The sequence below is a fragment of the Pongo abelii genome, chromosome 1 (assembly GCF_028885655.2).
Source record: "Pongo abelii isolate AG06213 chromosome 1, NHGRI_mPonAbe1-v2.0_pri, whole genome shotgun sequence".
Classification (NCBI taxonomy): Eukaryota; Metazoa; Chordata; class Mammalia; order Primates; family Hominidae; genus Pongo; species Pongo abelii.
This window is the reverse complement of record NC_071985.2, coordinates 181,010,449-181,033,047: the sequence shown is the minus strand read 5'-3', so window position 1 is coordinate 181,033,047 and position 22,599 is coordinate 181,010,449. Positions and strand designations below refer to the sequence as shown.

The following is a 22,599-nucleotide window of genomic DNA, read 5'->3' as shown; positions in this document are numbered from 1 at the left end:
TTGAACTTGAGAAACCAATGAGATCTATAGAAGATAATGCTGATGCATATATGTTACTTGCTACATTTATAACATTGTATCTTATTAAATCAGGAGTATGATTTTTTTCAAAAAGATTTGACTTAAATTCAGAGGAAAAGGGTATTTAAAAATCACTGTTATTTTGTGTCACAATGGTCACAGTGTTAATTTCCCTCCCAGTGCTGGCTCCTTCGTTTTAGAGTTAGTTGACCATAGAAAGGTAATTTCAGAAAAAATATGGATTTGAGCAATATTTTAGCTCATGCAAGAGCTAAACAAGTAAAGCTAATTTGGGGATGGGGAATCAGAAATGTAAATTTAATTACATTATTTTATTTTGTATTTTTAGATAAGTTATTATGTAGAGCAATAATTTCCAGCAGAAAACTGGAAGTATTCTTGTAGAGTACGAATCCTTGTCTTTTTCCTAACTAGGAGTCATGTTGTTTTTTTTCAAGTCTTAAGATTATTTAAGGGTGTGAACCCCCAATATCTGTGTTGGAAACAAGTGCTTGGTGTAGCCAAAAGAAACCCTCACTTAGACAGAAATTTTCTCAGCAAGGTACTTTTACTTCTGCAGAAGGGTGCTGCTTGCACCTGTTACAAATGCAAGAGCACACTGAACAAAGGAAGGAAGGGGTTTTTAATCCTAACACAGTTTCTGTTTCTGTGTCTTTTCCCTATTGGCTAGGGTTGGATTGCGCAATCTAAGCTGATCCTAACTGGCTAAGGCTTAAACTTTTCCAAATAGGGTAAATGTGAGATTTGTGAAGGGGCGGAGTGGGTAAAGAAGAAACAGTTAGGCTTAACAGAAGTGGGGGTAGGATTGTTTACAACTTATGACCAGGAAGTTGAGTCTTTGAAGAGGAACTCAGTTGTCCCAACAATTTCCCCTCTTCTGTCTTATAGTTCTTCATCTTCAAATTTGTTTAACAGGAGCTGGCTTTGTTGTTCTTCTTGATTATCAAGGTGCAAGAGCTTATCTGAGTACGGAGGGGGAGAGGTCGGGGAAGTTTTTGTGAGAGCTGCTTCTATGAGCCTTTGGGTTAACCCACGAATACAAGGTGTGATACAGCAACTGACAAGGATGAGTACACCTTTAACAATTGCAAGGGAAGTAAAGATTGAGGTCATGAGTCCCTTCCGTTTTCCAAACCACCTTTCCATTAGGCCTGTAAAGGGGTCGTCTATTGCAGAGTTTTTGGCTAATTCATTTGCTAGGGTGGTAAGGCCTTGTAAGGCTTTTATGATTGTCCCGTCGGGGGCTGTATTATTAGGAATAAAAGTACAACACTGGACCGTGATCATGACATAGACTCTGCCGTTTTTGGCCAACACCATGTCAAGGGTTATTCTGTTTTCCCAGACCATCTGGCTGGTGGGGCCTAATTTCAGCGATTCCTTTTATGGCATCTCTGGTATAATTGATGAATTGCTGCTGATTGTAGTATATGTGATTTATCCAGTCTACGTTTTTGTTTATAGTGGACCACCAGAATAAGATAGACTCGAACCTGGTGGCTATTTGGTTTTGAGCTTTGAATTCATTTGGTACCCTCCGCAAGACCCTGATGCTATCTATGTAAACTTGAGGGTCAAAGGACCCATTTATTGGGGCTTCTTTTTTTCTTCTGGTTACCTGCTTCCTGATGAAATGCCATGGTGAAAGCCATGGCCAATTGGATCAGAGCACAAGTGCCACTCCAGTCGCTTGGCAGTATACCAAATATTGGTCCCCCACAATACCACCGTACATCCTCTCAGGGATGGACTAGGGTTAATGATTGGTTAGCTCTTGAAAAGGTTTGGGCCCACTACATCCCATCAAGTTTCCAAGGAATGTCAGATTTTCCCCTTGTTGTGAGAGACACAAGGTAAAATTGGCATCAAGAGCTGGTTAAATGGCCCTTGGGGGCTGTCCCATAGGGGTCCTGACCTTTGGGGAAAATAGTGAGTGAGTGGCACATGACATGTTTCTCCAGGCTGTGGGGTGCTGGAAGAGAGCTACCATATAGTCTTTGCCTGATGGATTGGCCCATCCGAGTGGGAGGGGAACAGTTTGAGTTTGTGGCCTGCCTGTTGCACAAGTGTAACAATTGGTTTTATTTAGGGTGCGAATGGGATATTTAATCAATTCCAGCTAGGCATTTACATCTTGATAACCAGTTTCTATGGCTAGGGTTTGCTGTAAATCCTTAACTTCTACTATAGCTACTTTGGTTTTGTCAGTAGGCATGAAGCAAGAAATGGTTTGATTTTTGTGGTTTTGGGAAGCGGGTAATGGGAGATGGAGGAGGAGGAGCAAACCTCATTTCAAAGATGCCTGTAGGGTCTTTTGCAGTGACATCTGCTCCTAGGCCATAAAGGTGCTCTAAAGTGGGGATAGGGTCAGTGGAGGTGGGGATAGGAATAGAGAGAAGTACTGGGTTGCACTGGTGGTTTTGGCAATTTGAGGAGATGGTTCCTTCGGTGAAGTGGAGGTAGGATTTTAGGGTGGTGCAACCCTTTGAGGAGGTCCAGCCCTGATATTTCGTGGTCCAGATAACATCTCCCCAACTATAACATAACCTCTGGAAGGCTTGTGGTCGTCGATTGCAAGGGTCGGGGGTGGTGCTGGTTTTTCTGGGGATGGGGGGCAAAGATACTTTTCTGAAGAAGCTAGCTGTCTTTGACTATGGAGGTTTCCACAGGGTATGACAAGACAAGCATCGAATGTAATTGTTTGGGGGGAGGGTGATCGGGTTACATTGATGATAAGGTGTCCTTCGGTAGCTAAAGGAAGAATAAAAAGACAGATTACACCTTTTTGAATGTTAGTTTGGAGGGCATTGATCCTGGAATGATGGTCCATGACTTTGCAAGGGTTGCGGCCCCTTTTACCCCAGTGTGGTGGGTCCACGCTTTTTCGGCCATTCGGATTGCTGTCTCAGTGGTTAGGAGTATTAGATAAGGTCCTTCCCAGGTTGGTTCAAGCTTTCCTTCTTTCCAGTGTTTCATAAGGATGTGATCTCTGGGCTGGTGTTGGTGAATTGGGAATTCGAGGGGTGGAGTCTGCGCTAGGAGGCCTTGAGTCCTGAGGGAGGAAAGGGTGGAAGACAGACCAAATACATATATTTTTAGAAACTGATCTTTTGTTTCAAATGTAGGAAGGTCAGTAGTGGAACTTAGATAAGGCAGCCCATAGAGCATTTCAGGCCAAGATCTTTTTTTTTTTTTTTTCTTGAGACAGAGTCTCACTCTGTCGCCCAGGCTGGAGTGCAGCGATCTTGGCTCACTGCAACCTGCACCTCCCAGGTTCAAGCAATTCTCCTGCCTCAGCCTCCTGAGTAGCTGGGACTACAGGCACCAGCCACCACGCCCGGCTAATTTTTGTATTTTTAGTAGAGACGGGGTTTCACTATATTGGCCAGGCTGGTCTCGAATTCCTGACCTTGTGATCCGCCCTCCTTGGACTCCCAAAGTGCTGGGATTACAGGTGTGAGCCACCACCCCCTGCCAGGCCAAGATCTTTTTGAGGGGCAGTTTGGATTCTTAGTAAGGCAATGGGAAGGCATTTTGTCCATGGTAACTGGATTTCCAAGATTAATTTGGTTATGTGATTTTTTAGAGTTTGATTAATTCTTTCTACCCTCCCTGATGAAGGTGGATGCCAGGGAGTATGATATTCCCATTTTATTCCTAGTGCTTGGGTTAGCCCCTTAATGATGTGTGCAGTGAAGTGGGTCCCATTATCTGAATCAGTGTTCTCTATTAGTCCAAACCTGGATATGATATGTTCCAACAGTGCTTTGACTACATTACTGGCAGTTGTGTTTGGGAAGGGGATGGCTTCTACCCAGTGGGTGAGATGGTTTACTATGACTAGTAAATACTTGAAGCAGCCGATTGGGGGCATTTCAGTTTAATCAACTTGGACGCTTTGGAACGGCCTGAACCCTGGGTTTCTTCCCGTGGGAGGCTGCTGCTTTAGGGTTTGCTTACTGGTTTTTCTGCACACGATGCAGCCATCCTCCACTTGCCTAGTAAGGGTATATATCTCTACACACCCATAGACTCTGAGGGCTACATTGCACATAGCTTGAGGACCCCAGTGAGTTCCCGGATGAAGCAGTGACAACATTTCCCTCATGAGGGGCTTAGACAGCATTTTCCTTCCATCTGGTAATGCCTGCTTTCCCTCTGGGCTCTCCTGAGCTCCTATTTTCTTTAGAGAAAGGTCTGTGTGGGAGAAGATGGGGATCGCAGCTGGAGGGGGAGACAAAGGGATAGATGAAAAATGGGTGCCTCTTCGGAAGAGGCAGCTTGCTTAGCTATTTGATCTGTGAGGTTATTTCCCTGGCTTTCAAAAGATGGGTTCTTTTGGTGTCCTGGGACATGGACAACCGCAATTTCTTCTGGCAGCTGAAGATTTTCTAATACTTGCAAAATTAATTCTTTGTCGACCAAATCTTGGCCCTTACTGTTGATGAAGCCTCGTTCAGTCCAGATTTTTCCAAAGGTATGGACTACTCTGAAGGCATACTTGGAGTCAGTGTAAATAGTTCCTTCTTGATTCTGCAGGGATTTTAAGGCTTGGTTTAATGCAAAGAATTCACGTGTTTGGGCAGACCAGTTATTTGGCAGTCTTCCTGACTCTACCTCTGTGAGGATTTCCCCATCACCTATGGAGTACCTGTTGTACCTTTTTCCTTCAATGATCTGGAGGGAACCATCTATAAAGAGGTGATGCCCTGTTTGGAAAGGGGTTTCGCTTAGATCCAGTCTGACTCTAGTTTGAGAACTGATTAGATCTAAGCATTTATGCTTAGATTCTTCTGGATTTGGATTTCCTGTTAGGAAAGCAGCGAGGTTGAGTGAATTGTCAGTGGTTAGTGTTAGGTCATCCCTCTCTAATAAGATAGCTTCATATTTTAAAATTCTTGAGTCAGTGAGCCATCTCTCTGCCTTCTGATTAAGAATAGTTCTGACTTGATGAGGGGTACTTATGATGAGGTTTCCCCCAAAGATTATTTTCCTGCTTTCTTCTGTTAGCAAGGCAGTTGCTGCTATGGATTGGACGCATTTGGGCCATCCACAGGTTACGGGGTCAAGGATTTTTGACAGGAAGGCTACGGTCCATCGGTGGCCTCCGTGTTTGTGGGTGAGTACTCCTAAGGCCACTCCTTTGCTTATATTAACAAAAAGATGGAATGGCTGTTCTAAGGAGGGCAAGGCCAGAATGGGGGCTGTTACAAGTAGGTGTTTTAATTCTTCTACCTGTTGGATCTCTGATGGGGTCCAAAGGAGGGTCTACAGGGTCTGGTCTTTCTTGAGTGAGTTTTTGATACAGGGGCTTTGTTTTTAAGGTGTAAGAGTTAATCCACAGATGACAATATCCAACCAATCCTGAGAATTTCCTAAGTTCCTGCTTTGTTTCGGGTAAAGGCAAAGATACCATACCTTCAATTTGTTCGGGTCCTATCTTTCGTTTGCCTTTACTGATTAGGTGTCCTAGGTATTTCACCTCAGGTTCTACGAATTGGAGTTTATTCTTTGAGACCTGTAACCCTTGTTCCCTTAGGAAATTTAGGAAGTTAACTGAAATTGCTGTTACTTGATCCTCGTTACCTCCTGAAATGAGCAGGTCATCCACATATTGGAGAAGGCATATGGATGAAGGCAGGGAGAAATTTTCTATAACTTGTTCTAATATTTGACCAAATAGATTTGGGGACTCTGTAAACCCTTGGGGCAAGACTGTCCATCGGTACTGTTGTTTTCTACCAGAGTCAGGGTCCTCCTACTCAAAGGCAAACATGTCCTGACTGTCCTCCGCTAAAGGGCAAGCCCAAAAGGCATCTTTTAAATCTATCACAGTGAACCATTGGTGGTTTTATGGGATTCTACTGACAATGGTGTAAGGATTGGGAACAACAGGATGGATAGTTTGAACTATTTGATTAATAGCCTGGAGGTCTTGCACTAGTCGGGATGACCTGTCTGGCTTCCTTACAGCAATACTGGAGTGTTAAAAGGGGGCATACAGGGTTCAAGGAGTCCATTGTGGACAAAGCTTTCAATTATATGTTTTAAACCTATCCTGGCTTCCAAGGGAATAGGGTATTGTTTTGTTTTTACTACTTCCCTGGGAGTTTTTAATTTGGCATGGATTGGAGGAACCTGTAGCTTTCCTCGATTTCCTTCCTTTGACCATACATCGGGATGGATTTGGCTTTCTTCCGAAGTGGTGACCAGGTTTAAGGAAGTAAGGAGTTTTCCCTGATTAACGCATAGGCCTATGCCTAACCTTAACATTAAGTCCCTTCCTAATAAATTAGTTCCTGCTTTGGGAATTAACAAGAACTTAGTAGTGGCCAACTTATTCTTATATTTGACTTTGGTTTCCTCTAGAATTTTTGCCCTGAATTCTTCCCTTATGAACCCTGAGACAGTATGGTTTTCTGCTGAACATGCTAAGCCTGATGGGAGAAAACATAGGGAAAGCAAGCTGCTCCTGAATGGACTAAGAAAGTGACTATCTCTGATTTGGGTCCCACCATTAAATTTATCAAGGGCTCTTGGTGGGACTCAAGATGGAAGATGTAGAGTCCCTGACCCCCCTATTCTTCTTCAAATGTCATGAGTGGAAGGACTTTCCTTTCCCTCTCCCAGTTGGGACATTCCCTCTTAAAATGTCCTGGCTTTCCACAGTAGAAACATCTGTTTTCCCTTCTCCCCCTCCCTGTTCCCTGACTCTCAGGTTTCATCCCTTTGCTTCCTGTGTAGGGGTCAGACAGCCAGGTGCATAGAAGGTCTACAAGTTCTATTTTCCTGGGCTCCCTGTTGAAGAGTTCCCTGTTGTAGGGTGGACAAGCATAATCTTTGCCTTTTGCTTCTGCCTTTCCTCATCCCTCTCTACATACACCTTTTGGGCCTCTTAAAACTTCCTCTGTGGGATGGTCTTTCCAATTTTCTATCTTTTGTATTTTTTTTGTAATGTCCGGCCAACTATTGATGACAAAGTGGAGCTTTAACATCCCTTGTCCCAGTGGGTCCTCTATGTCTAAACCTGCATATTTTCTTATCTGTTCCTTAAGTCTAAGAATTCTTTGGGCCCTTCATCTTTCCCTTGTTGTACATTAAATGCTCAGGAAACATTAGGGTTCAAGGAGCTGATTCCCAAATCCCTTTAATTATCATATCCCTGAGATCTCTCATGTTTTCTCAGTGGGCTTCATTGTTGTTATCCCACTGAGGGTCCTGGGCCAGGAATTTATGCTCTGCTGCAAGGACATTTTGAACAGGAGGGTGTTTGCACTCTCAGACTATCATGGCAGCCCTGAAGATCATGGTTCTTTCCTTTCCTGAGAAGAGAATACCTAGGATAGACATTAATTCAGCCCAAGTGAACAGTTGTGGCCCCAGATTGTCCAATTTGATCTGCAGTTCCGAAAGGGTCGTCTAACAGTGGTTTGAGTTCCTTTTTTAGATTTCTAACCTCTGAACAAGTTAAGGGGGCATTTACAAAGCCAATATCCCCTCCTCCTAGTGGTACTTCCCTTAAGGGAAAAAGGGTTAGGGCAGACTTCTTTGAGGAAGAGAGGAAAGGAAAGTTTTGGATATCCCTTTGGCATTGTTCTATTTCCCATTGGAGCTTTCCTGAGGAAGGGGCATGTTCATATGGCTGTCCAGTGGGGATGTGGGGTGGCAAGGCCCATGGGGCAGGATTATATGGGGGAGGAACTGAGTGTTCAGCTTGGGGTGGAGGGGTAGGCAGGTGAAAGACTGAGTGTTCCGCTTAGGGTGGAGGGGTAGGCAGGGGAAGGTGGTCTGGAGGATCCCATGCATCTTTAGATACAGAATTTGACTTAGGTAGGTCGTCTTTGGGAGGTATTGAGTTTGGCTTTGCTTTCTCCTCCTGCTTTAGGGAATAGAGAAGGACAGGTCTTTTTCTCCAACATAGAGCATCGTCTATTTCCTCTTGAGAAACTGAACTTTTATCATTGACCTACTGGATCAGGAGTTGACATATCCAGTCCTCATTTTACCCAGACTCTGGCCAAAAGACTGAAGGTCTGAGGATGGGTTCCTTAGTCCAAATAAAACAGCAATACTTTATCATACGCTGTCTTTTCTTGTGTTTCGTCCTTTCATTATCCTTCCAGTATTTTAACATAAGGCATAGGGGACTGTCAGGGGGAATTTTATTGTCTGCTTGGCCTTTTATAGCCCCTGTCTTACTTGGGGTATTTCCCATCCTGGCGGTTGGTGAGGCTAAATGTCTCGTATTAGAGATTTCTTGCACTCCCGTGTCCTAGAGGCTGAACCTCCCCTTTTCCCACTGGAGGTTTCTTGCACTCTTGTGAGCACCCACTTCATCCTTATTGGCTGCTTCCCTTATGGGAATTTTAGGTTCCTCTTAGTATTGGCGGGTTTGTGTAATCCCCTGATTGGAAAACTGCCCTAAGCCGTATAAGGTGACCACAGAACCAAGTCTGGACTCCACACTTGCTTTGCACCCAGTGGCGTGTCTCACTCACATACTTTCAACCTACAGAGATCCCAACCACCAAGGAATACTTTGTCGCCCCAATAGCGACGTTTCTTACCTTGGTCTATGCACAGAGTTATCTGGTCGCTGCGGAATTCTTAAGAATCCTCCCTATAGCCCGTGTTGCTGAGAGTCTGGATTTATTCGTCACTTTGGGCGGGATTCGATCCTGCACTCCTGGGGCCATCACAACGAGGCAGTGGGATGTGTCTCCCCATGAAAGATAATCACTAGCCCCTCCCAAAGGAGAATGGGATCCTGGACAAGCCCCCAGATTTGTTGGAAACGAGTGCTCAGTGTAGCGAAAAGAAACCCGCATTTAGAAGTTTTCTCAGCAAGGCACTTTACTTCTGCAGAAGGGTGCTGCTTATGCCTGTTACAAATACAAGAGCACACCAAACAAAGGAAGAGGTTTTTAACCCAAACACTGTTCCTGTTTCTGTGTCTTTCCCCTGTTGGCTGGGTTGGACTGCACAATCTAAGCTGATCCCGATTGGCCAAGGCTTAAACTTTTCCAAATAGGGTAAATGTGCGATTTGTGAAGGGGTGGCGGTAAAGAAGAAACGGTTAGCCTTAACAGAAGAGGGGGTAGGATTGTTTACAACTTATGACCAGGAAGTTGAGTCTTTGAAGAGGAACTCAATTGTCCCAACATCTGGGACAAGTCTCAGTTTATTTAGAAAGTTTATTTTGCCAAGGTTGAGGACACTCAAGAGGTCCTGATGAAGCAACTGTGTTGTCTTAAGTATATACCCAAGTTTCATTGTCTCATGCCAGGAAAATTTAGGACACCGACATACGAGGAGTTTAGGAGCAGAGGTTTAATAAACAGAAGAAAGAAGAAAGAAAAACAGCTCTCTCTATTGAGAGAGAAGGGTCTTCCAAGGGAAATGACTGGCAGGTGATGGATGTGCTGGATTTTATAGTCCAGCTTGAGGAGGTGGTGTCTGATTTACGTAGAGCTCACAGATTGGTTCGATCAGGTATGAAGTTTACATAGCATGCAGGGAAGGCTGGTTGCCCCATCCTAATCTTTTTATGCAAACGAACTTTCTCCTTGGCAGGCGCCATCTTATCTGCTCCTTACTGTACATGTGGCTGGCAGAGAAGGGAAGATGGAGCCTCCATCTTGAGCATGTCTAGTCCCTAGTTCCTGCTGGCATTCACCCATGCAAGCTCCCAGCTTGCTTGTCTATGTCTGCAGCTCGACTTCACAGATTGCTCTTTGTTAGAAAATGATTTCCAGCCTGGCCAATGTGGTGAAACCCCATCTCCACTAAAAATACAAAAATTAGCTGGGCATGGTGGCACGAGCCTGTAATCCCAGCTGCTCGGGAGGCTGAGGCAGGAGAATCGCTTGAACCCAGGAGGCAGAGGTTGCAGTGAGCCGAGATTGCGCCACTGCACTCCAGCCTGGGTAGCAGAGTGAGACTCTGTCTCAAAAAGAAAAAAGAAAATGATTTGGGGCTGCTTTTCATTAAAAAGAAAAGCCTTACTGAGGACTCTCGTACCCTTACTATCTGCCTAAGTGATTTCTTCTTAACTCCTGTATCACTGACAACATGTGCCCAGGTTTCTCAGAGCACAACTTGGTTTTATACATTTTAGGGAGACATGAGATATCAATCAACATATGTAAGATGAACATTGGTTCTGTCCGGCAAGGCGGGACAATTCAAAGCAAAGGCAGGACTACTGGAAGCAGCGGGGGCTTCCAGATCATAGGTAGATAAAAGACAAATGATTGCATTCTTTTGAGTTTCTGATTAGCCTCTCCAAAGGAGGCAACAGATGCGCATTTACCTCATTGAGCAGAAGGGTAACTTTGAATAGAATGGGAGGGATGTTTGCCCTAAGCAGTTCCCAGCTTGACTTTTCCCTTTAGCTTAGTGATTTTGGGGCCCCAAGATTTTCCTTTCAGAAGGGGTAGAAAATGGTGGAGGGTATATAGGTGAGAAAGGTTACAAAAACTGATTACACTACTCACTAATGGAATGTTGCGTACTCTGGTTGAGTTATCTGACTTTTCCATGTAAGCTGTAAGGAAAGGCATGGGACCAGCAGTGTTTTATAGGAAACTGAGCCCCTTTTCTCTTCAGTTGAGGATGGAGCAGAGGTACTTGGCAGCAATGCCTTCTTCACCAAAACTCTGAGTCTGCAGTTAGCAAGCTATTTCTCCTCCTTTAGCCTTTTCACATGGGAGTGTGAGAAGAGAGTGCCCTTTTCTGCCTTCACTTGCCAAAATCTCATCCTTCAGGCATTGCCTCTTTAGGAAGTTTCCACCCATTGTAGCAAAAACTATCAGTTATCCACCAAAGTCACCAAAATCCATTTTTCCCTTCTGTAGTAGCTGCAGCTGTGATGTCGCAGTCCAATCAGCTTTCTTTGCAGCTGTGTATTCACCATCACAGTTAAGATATAGCATAAATCTATCACCACAGAGATCCTTATTGCTACTCCTTTGTAGTTGCATGTACCCTCCTCTCCCCTGACTATCCAATATTTAATGACTTTTTAAAGTTGAAAACATTGTTAAAACTCATAGGAAGAGCTGGGTTAGCATAAAGACAAACCCTATTATGTTCCTGGATGAGAAGACTTAATATCGTTCTTTCTCCTGAGTGAGGACTAGGTTAGGAATTGATTTCTCATGGTTGATTTTATTGGCACTCTATTCCATCCTGCTCCATTGCTGAGTCTTGGGACCATGGAGGGGACTTTTTCTGTAGCTCCTGGTTTCATGTACAAAGCTCAGTTTGGCCCCTCTGGTGCATAAATTTCTATGTTTGCAGCCAGTAATTCTTATTCTTCCTGCTATCTTTCAAAACCCAGGCTTAAAGGTTGCTGTCTAGTTTTGATACTCCTGTGGACTGCCACTCTTCAGTTCCTGCTTTTCTTCTAGGTTTATGTCATCTGTGTATTTCCCTTTCTTGCTTTTGAATTTGACTGTTTAAACTCTTCTAAAATATTTTATTTAGAATTTTATTTATTTATTTATTTTTGAGACAGGGTCTCACTCTGTTGCCGAGGCTGGAGTGCAGTGCCACCGTCATGACTCACTGCAACCTCCGTCTCCTGAGCTCAAGCAATCCTCCTGCCTCAGCCTCATGAGTAGCTGGGATTACAGGCATGTGTCACCACACCCAGCAAATTTTTAAAATTTTCTGTAGATACGGAGTCTCACTATATTGTCCAGGCTGATCTCAAACTCTTGGCCTCAAGCGATCTCATACCTTGGCCTCCCAAAGTACTAAACTCTTTAAAATAATTAGTTTTGTCTAGAATTTTTTTATTTAGAGTAGGAAGGAATGTTTACCACCCATCAGCTCAGTGTGCCCTTTTTTAAGAAATCTTAAGCCTACAGAAAAATGGAAAGACTAGAACAATTAAGACCCGTATATCCTTCAGCTGGAGTTATCAGTTTTTACCATTTTGTCCCTTTTGCACACCTTTCTCCCCTTCCCACATATACACTCTCATATCATTTAAAAGTTAGTTGCAGACAACACAACGCTTCTTCCCTAAACACTTCAGCAGGCATCTCCTAAGAGAACAAGTAAGGGCATTCTCCTACAAAATCAGAATGCCATTATCACATCTAAGAAAATGATAATTAATTCAGTGTGTCACCCAATGTATCGTCCATATCCAAATTTCTTCTGAGATTGTTCTCAAAATGTTATTTTATGCTGTGTGTGTGTATATGTGTGTTTTCTTGATCCAGAATCAAGTCAGTGCCTGACACTTGGTTATTTAATATTTTGTTTGTTCTAGTTGAGAATAATCTTTTTTCCTTTTTTTTTTTTTTTTTTTTTAAAGACGAGGTCTTGCTCTGTCACCTAGGCTAGAATGCAGTGGCGCAGTCATAGCTCACTGTAACCTCGAACTCCTGGGCTTAAGCGATTCTCCCACCTCAACCTCTTGAGTAGCTGTACCACCACACCTGGCTACTTTTTATTTTTATTTTTGTTGATGTTGCCCAGGCTGCTCTTGAACTTCTGGGCTCAAGCTATCCAGTCCTCCACCTCAGCCTCCCAAAGTACTGGGATTACAGATGTGAGCCACTGCGCCCAGCCACATTTAATATTTTGGAAAGTTCAGATCAGATATAGAATGCCTCACATTCTAGATTTGTCTTATTGTCTCCTCATGATTAAATCGGCGAAATATTTTGGCAAGAATACTGTATAGGTGATGTTTTATATTTCTCATTGCATCATATTGGAAAGTGCATAATGTCAGCTTGTTAAACTGTTGTGGTGGTACTGAGTTAAATCATTTGGCCAAGGGGATGATTGCTATATCTCTTCATTGTAAACATACATTTCCTTCTTTGAAATTAGTGATTTACCTGTGGAATGATAATGTGAGGCACTGTGAATAGTTTCTTCCCCAATAATAATTTATTCAATAGTTTAGCATCCATTTTTGATGCTTGTTTGAATGAGTTATTGTAATTGGAATTCAGTACAACTTATTGACCAGCTGCTTATACACTGTTCATTTATTCATTCCGCAGGTATTAATTGAAATAGATACCACATTAGCACATCAGGCTCTATGTGAATCACCAGGAATACATGGTGAACACAGTTTGGTGGGTGCCCTTGTGGTGCCTACAGTCTGGTGGGAGAGATTGACAAATAATCACACTGATGTGTATTTATAGATGGTGATAAATATTTTAAGGACCAAGAATGGGATGCCATGAGGGATTGTTGTTGTAGAAAAAGCGGGTTCTTGTCACACAACCAGGAAAGATTAGGCTCGCAGACACTTTTTTTTTTTTTTTGGAGACGGAGTCTCGCTCTGTCGCCCAGGCTGGAGTGCAGTGGTGTGATCTCGGCACACTGCAAGCTCCGCCTCCCGGGTTCACACCATTCTCCTGCCTCAGCCTCCTGAGTAGCTGGGACTACAGGCGCTCACCACCATGTCCAGCTAATTTTTTTGTATTTTTAGTAGAGACGGGGTTTCACCGTGTTAGCCAGGATGGTCTCGATCTCCTGACCTTGTGTCTGCCTGCCTCGGCCTCCCAAAGTGCTGGGATTACAGGCGTGAGCCTCTGCGCCCTGCCTAGGCTCACAGACACTTTGAAGGGTGAGGGGGAAGGCAAAAAGGAAAAAACTCAGCAAAGCGAGAGGGGTTCCTGTTAACAGGCCCCCATCTCACAGATTGAATCCCATGTTACCACACAGGAACAGGAGAGGCAAACGGAGTGAACTTCCCAAGGCCCCACCCCGTCCTCCCAATGTGCAGTGCGCAGGTGGGCATCCAGAAAGAATCAGTCAAACAGGGAGGTGAACAACACACACCAGGGCCTGTTGCGGGGGTGGGGATCGTACTTAGAGGATGAATCAGTAGGTGCAGCAAACCACCACAGCACACATATACCTATGTAATCTGCGTGTTCTGCACATGTATCCTGGAACTTAAAAAAAAAAAAGAATCAGTTGGAAAAGGGCAGGCTTCATCCAGGATGGGCAGTTTGGTTTTTCGGCCTTCATGCTGTTTTAAACTTGAAGGCGGGGTTTTGCTGGGGTACCCTTGGCTGCCTCCTGTCTCTATCTGTCCCCTTATAAGGGGAGCTATCACCTTTTCTGGGGGTTCACATAACGCTTCCCTTTGAAAGTGATACTTGAGCAAAGAGATCAAATGAAGAATGATGAACTTAACCTCTTGAACTTCTGTACTGCTTATTCTGTAGCTCTTATCTGTTAATTTTATCTGACAGATTAATCACTTGCTATCTCCTGTGCTGTTATTAAAATCATTTATTATTTAAATTTTCTTACTTAGCCTTGTTTACTGTTGACTAAATTATAAGCTTTATAATGTTAGGGATGATATCTGAGACTTGATTACAGTATAGATGCATATAGTTAGATGCAGTAGGTAAATATGTTAATCTGATTATTTGTTTACTAATATTTTTATAATGGCCATAAAATGCTGTTAAATATTGTAGGTGTATATTGAATGTGTCAGATTGTGTGTTGTGAGAAATTTCATTTGCTCTTAGCATTAGTAGACAGATTAAATGGGCAACCTATCTGAAATGGCATGCATATAAAAATGATTTTGACCTATAAATAATTAGACAACAAAGATAGATATTTAAAAAAATTCATAGATTATGGGCTAGGTGCGGTGGCTCATGCCTGTAATCCCAGCACTTTGGAAGGCTGAGGTGGGCAGATCACTTGAGGTCAGGAGTTTGAGACCAGCCTGGCCAACATGGTGAAACCCCGTCTCTACTAAAAATACAAAAATAAGCCAGGCATGGTGGCACACACCTGTAGCCCCAGCTACTCGGGAGGGTGAGGCAGGAGAATTGCTTGAATCCAGGAGGGGAAGGTTGCAGTGAGCTGAGATCGAGCCACTGCACTCCAGCCTGGGTGACAGAGTGAGACTCTGTCTCCAAAAAAAATCATTCACAGGTTATGTAGCTTATTTGCCTACCTAAACTTAAGTAACCTAATAGGAGCCAACCTATAAATGTTAACGAAGTTAATAATCATGGGAAAATACTCTTTCTTTTTTTGAGATGGAGCTTCACATTTGTTGCCCAGGCTGGAGTGCAGTGGTGCAATCTCGGCTCACTGCAACCTCCACCTCCCGGATTCAAGTGATTCTCCCTCCTCAGCCTCCTGAGTAGCTGGGACTGCGGCACACGCTACCACGCCTGCCTAATTTTTTGTGTATTTTTACTGGAGATGAGGTTTCACCACGTTGGCCAGGCTGGTCTCAAACTCCTGAGCTCAGGTGATCTACCCACGTTGGCCTTGCAAAGTGCTAGAATTACAGGCATGAGCCACCACGCCTGGCTGGTAAATACTTGAATAAGTCAGTTAAATTCCCTGAGCTTGTTTTCTTATTTGTAAAATGAGGGAAATATCATTGACACTTTTATATACCTCGGAGAAGAAGAAACACTACCTTAGTAAGTCAAAGAAAGTTCATCACTTATTATATTTGACTTAAAGTTTACAAAGACAGGCTATTACGTTTCTGATTTTCTCTGTTTTTCATGTTTTCCTTACTCAGACTTTTTGGGGAATTTGTAATTTGACCTCCCCTGCCTGTATTATATCAATAAGAAGCCAAGCAGAATTTTCAGTTTGGAAAGAAAAATTGAAACACAAAAGAAATAGGTGTGGAGATCATGGTAATGGATGGAAAAAAGGAGATAATAGGTAGCATTTACTTAACACCTGTTATGTGCCCTTAGCATCTGTTAAGTCATTGACACACCTAGTGTATATGCCCGAGGATGCTTGTGGATTGATTAACATTAAAGAAATGGTTTAGAAATGGTACTTGAAGAGGGTTACAAGAGTAACCAGGTCAGAGCCAAGTGCATGGCTCATGCCTGTAATCCCAGCACTTTGGGAGACTGAGGTGGGCGGATCACTTGAGGTCAGGAGTTTGAGACCAGCCTGGCCAATGTGGTGAAACCCTGTCTCTACTAAAAATACAAAATTAGCTGGACATGGTGGTGCTCGCCTGTAATCCCAGCTACTTGGGAGGCTAAAGCAGGAGAATCACTTGAACTCGGGAGGCAGAGGTTGCAGTGAGCCAAGATGGAGCCATTGCACTCCAGCCTGGGCAACAAGAGTGAGACTCCGTCTCAAAAAAAAAAAAAAAAAAAAAAAAAGGAATAACCAGGTCAGAGGTCAGAGTCATCATTAGCATTTTGGAACTAGTATCCCTTACTCCTGTACTTAAACTTTCCTGTCATTTCCCATTTGAAAAAAATTCTGTAAGCTTCGTTCTTTAATAGAAACACAATTTTATACCAATGATTCCTTTCCCAGCATCTGAAATGTGTCTGTTGAAGCATGAAATGATCACCAAGTCAGCCTTTTATATTTAGTTATATTTTGTTGATTGTCAGCTTACAGGTTTTTAGAATTTATTAGCTTAAAGATCTTATAATATATCCAGTGGGATGCCAGGTTTTATAGTTTACCATTATCTGGAAAGATTTATAAGAGATTTTATCCTTGTGTATATACTTAAGATTTATAAATTATATTTTAATAATTCAAAATGTAATACGCATTTACTTTTTAGGTTTAAACAAGTCTCTTAAGTGGTGTTTCCTCACCGATGGAGAATTACTTCCAAGCAGAAGCTTACAACCTGGACAAGGTGTTAGATGAATTTGAACAAAACGAAGGTGAGAATTTATATTGGTGAATCTGTTTGCCTATGTGGTATGGAGAATGTGGGGATATAAGAGGATGCAGTATTTAAAAAAATAAAATCAGGTCTGATGACTTAATGATAGTAATATTATTTAATAATATACAGGGGAAGAAATAACATTTTTTAGCACTAAATGCCAGATACTTAAAAATCCCACAGACCTTCTTATTGCCATTTTATTGATGAGAATAGAGGCACAGAGAGGTTAAGCACTTTTCTCAAAGTTATCTTGCGAACAAGTAGCAGGATTAGAATCCAGGCAGTGTGACACTAGAGCCTGAGCTTTACTAAACTACCCTATACAATGAATGTATGGTCAAGAAATGTGCTTGCATTTCCTAAACTAAGAAAAATAGCTCATTGCATATTGATTGCCCAATAAAGATACATTTAAAACTATTTACATCACAACTGCCTAAATGGTTAATTATATATTCTCAAGCATCAGTAGAAATGTCCACTTAAGATTCACTTCTTTTGTTTGTTTGTTGGTTGATTGGTTGTTTGGTTGGTTGGTTTTTTGAGAAAGTCTTGCTCTGTCTCCCAAGCTGGAGTGCAGTGCTCACTGGAACCTCTGCCTCCCTGGCTGAAGCGATTCCCATGCCTCAGCCTCCAGAGTAGCTGGGATTCCAGACACCTGCCACCACGCCTGGCTAATTTTTGTATTTTTAGTAGAGAAGGGGTTTCGCCATGTTGGCCAGGCTGGTCTTAAACTCCTGGTGTCAAGCCGTCCTCCCTCCTCAGCCTCCCAAAGTGCTGGGATTATAGGCGTGAGCCACCATGCCTGGCCAAGATTCACTTCTATTTAGGGAAGACTTTTCTCTAAATTTCCCTCTTGGTTTAACTTGAGTGGGTAGGCCATAATTAAATTTCTTCCTCCTCACCATTCTTCCCCTGTGTTCTCTATTTCTAACAGGAAATGGCATTAACAAGTTTACAAAGTGGTATATTTCCATCCAAAGTCCATGATTCCAGTCCAGGCAACATGACGAAACCCCGTCTTTACAGAAAATACAAAAAAAATTAGCCAGGCCTGGTAGTGCACCTGTGGTCCCAGCTATTTGGGAGGCAAAGGAGGGAGAATCACTTGAGCCCTAGAGATAGAGGCTGCAGTGAGCTGTGATCATGCCACTGTATTCCAGCCCAGATGACAGAGCGAGACCCTGTCTTAAAAAATAATAAAGCCCATGATTTCCATATTGGTTTACAAACCTTTGCTATATTCAGTGAATCGGGCTATTCTTTGATAGCAGTTAATGCTCTCCAGCCTTAAATTGAATATGGGATCATGACAGTAAGGAAGGAAGAGAGAGAGGAAGGCTACCAGAGTGGCCTGCTTTTCTCATATTTTTACCATTGATGACCTAACACTAACCTATATTCCTAGGCTCATTCCTGATTCATGTAAATGTGAAATCTAATCATTGGGGTTTTACATCATCCAGGTGGGCTTTGTACATACCAAGCTGGAAGGTATATTATTTTCTGAGTTTCAACTGTTTGTATAAGTATTTTCGTAATCTTTTATTTGATTTAGCCCTCTGTGTATCACAGTTCTTTGAGTCATAAGGTACCTAGACATGTATTACACCTAATCATGAACGTTGATTTAATGATAAATGAACAATTTTTGCCCAATGTCCTCAGATAATAATATAAATATGAACCTGATTAATAATGTATTGTGACATGGTTACAAGCAGAATTTCACATACTGTGGCAAACGTTTTTTTAACATGTGTTGGGCAAATTTAAAATATTTTTAAGTAAAAAGTATAATAAACCCCAGTGTACCCATCATCCAGCTTTCACAGCATTTCATATGCTGCCATTTTGTTTCATTTATACCTTTATCACCTTCTCACTCCCTGCTTCATTCTTATTTTTTTTAACAGCTTTTTAAAAGGTAAACTTTATATACATTAGAATGCATAGATCTTAACTGTCCAGTTTCGGCAAATGGGTATATGTCTCAAACCCACATCCCAATTATGATACAGAGTGTGGAGCATTCAGTCTCTACAGAAAATTTCTTCATTTTCCTTCCTGCTTAATTACTTATCCTAGCCACTGTTCTAATATTTTTTCCATCTAATCCATTAGATTACACTTGTCCTGGCTTTGCTCAATCCAAGGGTGCTTTCCCCTCTTCTGGGTCCCATTCACCTGTGGGTCAGTTTAATTATGTTACTAGATTGAGGTAGAATTCTTTTGTTGTTTGGAATAGTCTGAGATATTACCATTTGGTGACATATAATTGCAGAGAATTGTCTGAAATATATTTTCTTATTTTTTAGCCCCGAATTAGAAATCTAATATCCTTGGAATATTTAATTTTCAAAGGATAGTTAGAAATGTTATTAACTTAGTCATAAGCTTTTCCAGTGTTACAAGCAAACTTATTGTAATTACTTATTTTTTTCCAGATGAAACAGTTTCTTCTACTTTATTGGATACAAAGTGGAATAAGATTCTAGATCCCCCTTCTCACCGGCTGTCATTTAACCCTGCTTTGGCCAGTGTGAATGAATCTGCAGTTTCTCATGAGTCACAACCACAACTGAAAGTCTTCTCCCTGGCTCATTCAGCTCCCCTGACCACAGAGGAAGGGGATCATTGTGCTAATGGACAGGATTGTAATCTAAATCCGGAGATTGCCACAATGTGGATTGATGAAAATGCTGTTGCAGAAGATCAGTTAATTAAGAGAAACTATAGTCGGGATGATCAATGCAGCGCTGTTGAAGTGGGAGAGAGGAAATGTGGAAACCTGGCTTGTCTGCCAGATGAGAAGAATGTTCTTGTTGTAGCCGTCATGCGTAACTGTGATAAAAGGACATTACAAAACGATTTACAGGATTGTAATAATTATAATAGTCAATCCCTTATGGATGCTTTTAGCTGTTCACTGGATAATGAAAACAGACAAACTGATCAATTTAGTTTTAGTATAAATGAGTCCACTGAAAAAGATATGAACTCAGAGAAACAAATGGATCCATTGAATAGACTGAAAATAGAGGGGAGTTCTGTTAACCATCTGTGTCCTACTTCATCTGATAGTCTAGCCAGTGTCTGTTCCCCTTCACAATTAAAGGATGATGGAAGTATAGGTAGAGACCCCTCCATGTCTGCGATTACAAGTTTAACGGCTGATGCAGTAATCTCATCCCAGGGAACAGATGGAGGTCCTGCTATTAAAAAGCAAGAGAACTATATACCAGATGAGGACCTCACTGGCAAAATCAGCTCTCCTAGGACAGATCTAGGGAGTCCAAATTCCTTTTCCCACGTGAGTGGGGGGATTTTGACGAAAAAAGAGCCAGCAGAGGAGAGCACAACTGAAGAATCCCTCCGGTCTGGTTTACCTTTGCTTCTCAAACCAGACGTGCCTAATGGGTCTGGAAGGAATAATGACTGTGAACGGTGTTCAGATTGCCTTGTGCCTAGTGAAGTTAGGGCTGATGAAAATGAAGGTTATGAACATGAAGAAACTCTTGGCACTACAGAATTCCTTAATATGACAGAGCATTTCTCTGAATCTCAGGACATGACTAATTGGAAGTTGACTAAACTAAATGAGATGAATGATAGCCAAGTAAACGAAGAAAATGAAAAGTTTCTACAGATTAGTCATCCTGAGGACACTAATGGTGATAGTGGAGGACAGTGTGTTGGATTGGCAGATGCAGGTCTAGATTTAAAAGGAACTTGCATCAGTGAAAGTGAAGAATGTGATTTCTCCACTGTTATAGACACACCAGCAGCAAATTCTCTGTCTAATGGTTGTGATTCCTATGGAATGCAAGGCCCAGGTATTTCTTTTGTTCCAAAGACTTTACCCTCCAAAGAAGATTCAGTAACAGAAGAAAAAGAAATAGAGGAAAGCAAGTCAGAATGCTACTCAAATATTTATGAACAGAGAGGAAATGAGGCCACAGAAGGGAGCGGACTACTTTTAAACAGCACTGGTGACCTAATAAAGAAAAATTATTTACGTAATTTCTGTAGTCAAGTTCCATCAGTGCTTGGGCAATCTTCCCCCAAGGTAGTAGCAAGCCTGCCATCTATCAGTGTTCCTTTTGGTGGTGCGAGACCCAAGCAACCTTCTAACCTTAAACTTCAAATTCCAAAGCCATTATCAGACCATTTACAAAATGACTTTCCTGCAAACAGTGGAAATAATACTAAAAATAAAAATGATATTCTTGGGAAAGCAAAATTAGGGGAAAACTCAGCAACCAATGTATGCAGTCCATCTTTGGGAAACATCTCTAATGTTGATACAAATGGGGAACATTTAGAAAGTTATGAGGCTGAGATTTCCAGTAGACCATGCCTTGCATTAGCTCCAGATAGCCCAGATAATGATCTCAGAGCTGGTCAGTTTGGAATTTCTGCCAGAAAGCCATTCACCACGCTGGGCGAGGTGGCTCCAGTATGGGTACCGGATTCTCAGGCTCCAAATTGCATGAAATGTGAAGCCAGGTTTACATTCACCAAAAGGAGGCATCACTGCAGAGCATGTGGTAAGGTAAGTTGCATGTATACGCTCAGAAATCGGGCATGCGCATTTTGTAATGCTTAATTAGATAGTAATAAAGGCAATGTAAGGTGAATGTATGTCTGGTTGAGTTGGCGTAAATAGCATTTTTGAAAACCCAGTTCTAGTAAATTTCTGTATAAAAAATGACGTCACTGATTCTTAGATAGTATATGTAATTTTTTTTGTTGCCATGATTTATGCTGAATCAGTTTTTATGAAGAGATGAGAATTGAGGAAGTGTAAACTTTGTGGTTTCTGTATTGATAGCTACTTGGTTAATGTAATAGTTTGAAATAAGGAAGTTATTCTTCCAGTTTAGGAAATATTTGTCATTAACTTACTGCATTATTTATTGAAAAATGCATTTAAATACAAAAAATAAAAATAAAAATTACATTTAATTCTTGAAAAATATTACACATAGAATCCATCCCACTTTTTTCTGTGAGATTTTTGCCATTATACAAAACATTCTGGAACTCTTTATACACATGCACACATATTTTTGTCTTTTCTCCCATATAACTTTGATACAAAGTAGAGTTGAAGTCTGTAGATTTTTATGACAAGGTTGTAAGAATGATATTCCTTAGCTCTCCCCAAATTTTGTTAGCTAAAAACACATCTTTTTTATTTGTTTGTTTGTTTAGAGTTGTAAATAAGGAAGGAAGGAGATTTTATATTTTTGAGATTTGGTGTCAGGTCTAGAATAAAATTTCAGCTTTGTTACTATTAATTATATAACTTTACTAAGCCTTAGTTTTATAATCTGTAAAAACAAACCAAAAAAGATTAATAATTTTATTGGGCTGTTTCAAGATTAAATGAGATCTCAGAAGTCATAGTGCTCAATGATCAATCTCTACCTCCCTTCTTGCCTGATTTTTTGGTCCATCTGTATTAATTAGGGTGCTTTAAACTTCAAGGAACAGAGTGACCCCCAATGACTTAGGTGAAAATAACATTTATTTCATGTAAACAGAAGCTATGAGACTCAGTGATTTATGTCTGGGTGCAGAGACAGGATCGTGGAAGTTCTCTTGGTCTTCCCCTCATGTCAGAAGATAGTATCTCAGTTCTAATTATCAGGTCTCAACCTGACAACTTCGTAAGCACAAAGAAACTGGCTGGGGGGCAAAAGAGCCTACTCTGCTCTTGCCACCCTCTTATCAGGGAGGAAGGGACCTCCAGCAACTTCCTTTAATTTATTGGCCAATTTTAGACCATGACAATTACAGGCAAAGGGGACTGGGATTATCTAATCAATCATGATTTATCTCCTGGGGCTGAGCAC

The 22,599-nt window shown here is 41.8% G+C and overlaps 1 protein-coding gene across 2 annotated transcripts in view; it reads left to right on the top strand.

Moving 5' to 3' along the window:
- ZFYVE9 (zinc finger FYVE-type containing 9) overlaps window positions 1–22,599 on the top strand; it is a 201,123-nt gene that overhangs the window by 70,573 nt on the left and 107,951 nt on the right. For both annotated transcript variants that reach the window (XM_024248413.3, XM_054554772.2), the window contains exons 3-4: window positions 16,625–16,730; window positions 19,186–21,293. In XM_024248413.3, the coding sequence (XP_024104181.2) occupies window positions 16,661–16,730; window positions 19,186–21,293 (2,178 nt within the window). In that variant the 5' untranslated portion in view covers window positions 16,625–16,660. The remainder of the gene's footprint in view (window positions 1–16,624; window positions 16,731–19,185; window positions 21,294–22,599) is intronic.